At 43.2% G+C, this 4,730-nt stretch overlaps 1 protein-coding gene across 1 annotated transcript in view; it reads left to right on the top strand.

Moving 5' to 3' along the window:
- Positions 1–4,730, top strand: part of MEF2A (myocyte enhancer factor 2A) — a 34,401-nt gene that overhangs the window by 16,427 nt on the left and 13,244 nt on the right. Inside the window, exons 4-5 of the mRNA XM_006771777.2 lie at positions 2,224–2,361; positions 4,642–4,727. Of these exons, the coding sequence (XP_006771840.1) occupies positions 2,224–2,361; positions 4,642–4,727 (224 nt within the window). The remainder of the gene's footprint in view (positions 1–2,223; positions 2,362–4,641; positions 4,728–4,730) is intronic.

The following is a 4,730-nucleotide window of genomic DNA, read 5'->3' as shown; positions in this document are numbered from 1 at the left end:
AACCGCTCTCCCTGCCCGGGCGATAAGGACGCAGTTGGCTCCCGGCAGAGGCACATTAGTTCCTTATCTGCGGCTGATAGCGGCTGCATTCCCTCCAGGACCGGCGGTGAGAGCCGCTCCCAGGAGAGCAAGCAGGCTGACCCCCCGCTGTGCAGTGAGCACTGGGTGTAGCTGCTAAACAGGCCATGTTTCTTCGTAACAAACGGTGTTCAAAGAGACACGCACTCGGTGATCGCTGTCAGTGAAAGCGCAAGACTGCAGGGTCTGCTCGGAAGGCTGATGAAGAGGAGGGAGCCCTCCGGGGACGAGGGGCTGGGAGAAGTCGGCCGCCTCATGATGACATGTGCGGAGGCACCTGCTGTGTGTTCTGTGGCAGGGCTGTGCGGGCATGGAGTTCCTCGGAGCAGAGTTCTGAGTGTTAACACCTTCCTGCGATAGCAGCTCGCGTTTGGCAGGGCGGCCGCTGCGGGGGGAGGGCGCCTGTCCTCATCCTGGGTTCTAAACAACAGGACCTTTTATGGCCAAGCGCACGCCGCGTCCCTGTGCTGGGTGAGACCGCAGCCGAGGGCTCAGGCCGGTGCTGGGCCCAGCTGCAGTGCGTGCTGGGTGCTATGGTCGGAGACCGGTGGGTGTCGGGCATTGTGCGTGGGGCTCCTAGCACATACCCAGTAGTTTGAGACGCTAATATATCTGTACTAATGGTTTCTGATGGTTCTTTAAGCATGAAAAGAAAATCAAGTTTAGTGAAGTAAAATCGTAAAATAACTACTTCAAAGAAACTAAGGAAAAAGTCACAAATCTTAATGTATTGTGTGATTTTCACTTCTTCCAAGAAAGGAGGAGTAACACTGGCGTTCACAGTTATTGTAAGTCATGTTTTAACGGAGGCAAAAATCTATTACTATGGATTAATTAAAGATTCCTCAATCGAATTTAAATAATTATTAATGAACTTATCTAGTGCTGGTCTATGGATCAAACCATTTCCTACTTAAATGAACTCTGGGAGGTAGGCTTACCTGGAAAATTTCACCTTCCTAAAACTTCCATTTGGTTGGCTGGAAAATCAACAAATCTCAAAGCTACTTAAGGTGTTGGACCCAGGAATTCTACTGTGAAATAAGACCCACGAGGACTTTTAAAAACAGACCTTCTAGAAGTGAGTTAGTATTCCATAGATCGTCAAGCCCTTGGTTTTAAATACTGGACAAATCATTTCATGATGATTTTTCATTTAAAAACTTTAAAAGTAGAAACCCAGCTGTGCACAGTATTTTCGCTATATTAGGAAGAAGAAGAAAAGTCATTTTGGTGCAGGGATACTTGCTGACATTCGAGAAAATTCTCCAGGAAGTCACTTGAGTGGATTAAGTTAACCCATGAAGCACTATGGAAAGAGCCGGGGAGATAATGCTGAGTCACTTGTTTTTACAAATTTTAAAAAGATGTAAGGGCGCTAATACGTTCATTCTATATAGGAAGGAGTCGTTACTGTCATATATTAAGTATTTGAGTTTGTGTACTTCAAAGTTATGTAGGAAAATGATCGTATTTCAGAGCAGGTGAAGGAGGAAATTTTTGGGATATTGTGCTGATTTGATTCTCTCTGGGGATTGGGATAAACTTTCAGAGCACAGTGTCAATAGGTGAAGTTGCTGAAGTGTCCATTTTTTTAAGGTACCATCCTAAATTCTCGGGGCGTCATCATGATACATTTCTGTTTCGGTTCCCACGCCCATTAGCCCTCGGATATGGGGGTGAGGCGTCATCAGGGTGGGCGGAGGCTGGAGAGCAGTGAGTCGTGGGTCAGAATTCTCTTGGGAGTTCGGAAAGGAAGAGTCCACCCAAACACTCCTTTGCTGTTGGGGTGCAGAGGGAACATGGGTTTTGCTTCTGCCTCACCGAGGACTCAAGTCCATGTGACATGTGAGACCATGCCAGTGGCTCCTGTGTGCTCGTAGTCGATGTTACAGAAAACCTCGCGGACGTCAGTATCCTGTGTGTGTGAACTTTCCAATTGTATTTCAGACGTTAAGAAAGAAAGGCCTTAATGGTTGTGAGAGCCCCGATGCTGACGATTACTTTGAGCACAGTCCGCTCTCGGAGGACAGACTCAGCAAACTAAATGAAGAGGGTGATTTTATTTTCAAACGAGGCCCTGTAAGTACTTCCCTCGCCTCACCTTGTGATGTGTTGATCCTTTCTGTTAACTTCATCATCTAGGCTCTGAACAAGAAGGAGCACCGAGGGTGCGACAGCCCAGACCCCGATACTCCCTATGTGCTAACGCCACACACAGAAGAGAAGTATAAAAAAATTAATGAGGAATTTGATAATATGATGCGGAATCATAAAATCGCAGTGAGTACGAACGTCTGGCTTGTGCTTTTAACTTGTGCATGAAGACACTGACCACACGTCTTGTTTATTTTCAGTGACGGCAGTGATAAGTAGGAGGAGGGAACAAAGCATATTTTACTTTATAGAACTTTAGGTCAAAATCGCTGAAATCTTACCATACGTGTTCAGTGCCTTAAACATAGGCGTGAGGAGAAACGTTCTAGTCAGGCTCGCTGCCCTCTGCGCCCTGTGCCTGTGGGTAGGGCACCTGCCAATCCTGGATTCCAGTTTCCTTCTCTGTAAAGGAGTGAGTTGCCTCACATCATGTTTAAGGTCTCGTCAGCTCTAAATTTCAGCGATTTTAACTGTAGGGTGCATATGACTGCCCTCTCCCTCCTAGGACTTAAAAAAATATTTCATGCACTTTAAATAGATCTTGAGACTATGGGGTATAAAATAGTTAGATTTATTAAGAAATTTGCTGTTTCAGAATTATTATTAAAATATATTTTTATTGATTTCAGAGAGGAAGGGAGAGGGAGAGAGAAACATCAATGATGAGAGAGAATCATTGATCGGCTGCCTCCTGCACGCCCCCTACTGGGGATCGAGCCCACAACCCGGGCATGTGCCCCGACCGGGAATTGAACTGTGACCTCCTGGTTCACAGGTTGACGCTCAACCACTGAGCCCCGCTGGTCGTGCTCAAAATTATTTTTCCTCGTGTTGAGTAGTTGCTGTAATAGTAGCAGCTCAGTGCTTGGCTCTTTGTAAATGTCCTCACACCACTTGGCAACAACATCTCCTGTGCTTTGCTGAGCCTGTGGGCACCGGGGAAGGGAGCCCTGGATCTATTTCAGTTTAAGAAGCAGCTTCTTAACCCCACGCAGAGTGAATAGTCGTTCAGAGCTGTCCCCGCTCACACCTCCAACCGTCCGGAAACGGTCTTTCTTTGAGCTCACGCTCCTTGGACAGCTCTTCAAAGAGTTCTCATTGGAAGTCCCGTTGGCAAGAGCTCCTCAGGCAGCTGTTGTGAATCTGAGTTTCAAACGCTGTGAGTGTCGTGTCGGCCTCACCGTCGGAGTTAATGCTCTTAAAACTACGCTCTGAAGTAAGCATCATGGGTTGTTTCTTCAGAGCAGTCCTATACTGTACACGCCACTCATGAAAGATAGACTTAAGGACATATTTTTGTGCTATTACCATCATTGTCTTTAAAAACAAAACAATAGCAAACAAAAAATAAAATTACTTCTGACCTCATAGGGATGTTGTGACCTTGCAGTTAATGTTAAGCTGCAAAAAATATTGTGTAAATGAAAGTGTTTACCTTTGAAAAATTTTTAAATCGTATGTCCACTGTTTCGTGTCTGTTAATGAATTATAATTTTCTACCTGAAATAAACTATTGAATAGAATATATAAACTGTATTCTTCCAACTTTGAATTAGCAGTGTTTCCTAACTTTGCAAATCACTTTTAAAAAGTCTGAAGAGGAATGGTTTTTCTCTCATTTTAAATTATAAAAAGGATTGTTACTTGTCATGGTTAACACATCTGTTGAAATTGGTCTATGCAGGAATGAAAGAGGAAAACAGAAAATACTTTAAAGGGGGTGTGGACTGTTTGGAGGGAAGGAAGATAGCATTGATAATAGTTATAATTTAATCATCAGACAATTTAGAGAGCTTGTCAGTTGTTAATTTTATTGTTTAGATTATTTTTTCCCTTTCGTTACACTCAGATTGCTTTGTGCTACATATGTAACTTAATTGTTGTTTTTAGTTTTGTCCATTAAGAATGTCAGTCAATTAAATCATTCCAGGGTTATTTATAATGTCTGAAATTCTATGTATTAAGTTTATAATATTTCTACACACTTTGCCCTTTTTATTATAATGGGAATCTCCCAATAGAAATGTAATGTTACTAAACTGGTTTCATTGAAGTGATGATTTATGCTTAACTTGGTAACACGATATATTTTGTAATGTCTGAATTTGACCACAGTACTTTAACATTAGGTGGACTTTTTCATCTCTATGAATGTTTGAAATATATAACATATACATTATGTCAGAATATATGTATTAATACATAAAAAATGGAAAAGGTTCATGTGAAACGTACTCCTGTTTAAATATAATTCTAAAGGAAAGAGCTTACACCTGCGAGTTGAAGATTTATAAGGATCTGTTCCCATCCTCTGCTTTTAATAACTAGTTAGTTGGTGAAGTTCATCAGTGAATGCGTTTGATGGAAATGAAATTGACATCTTCTCTTCCTGTTCTTTCTTCACAGCCGGGGTTGCCGCCTCAGAACTTCTCCATGTCCGTCACGGTCCCCGTGAGCAGCCCGAACGCGCTGTCCTACACCAGCCCCGGGAGCGG

Source organism: Myotis davidii, unplaced genomic scaffold (genome assembly GCF_000327345.1).
Source record: "Myotis davidii unplaced genomic scaffold, ASM32734v1 scaffold164, whole genome shotgun sequence".
Taxonomy (NCBI): domain Eukaryota; kingdom Metazoa; phylum Chordata; class Mammalia; order Chiroptera; family Vespertilionidae; genus Myotis; species Myotis davidii.
Note: the sequence above shows the minus strand (reverse complement) of the source record. Positions and strands in the feature narration are given on the sequence as shown.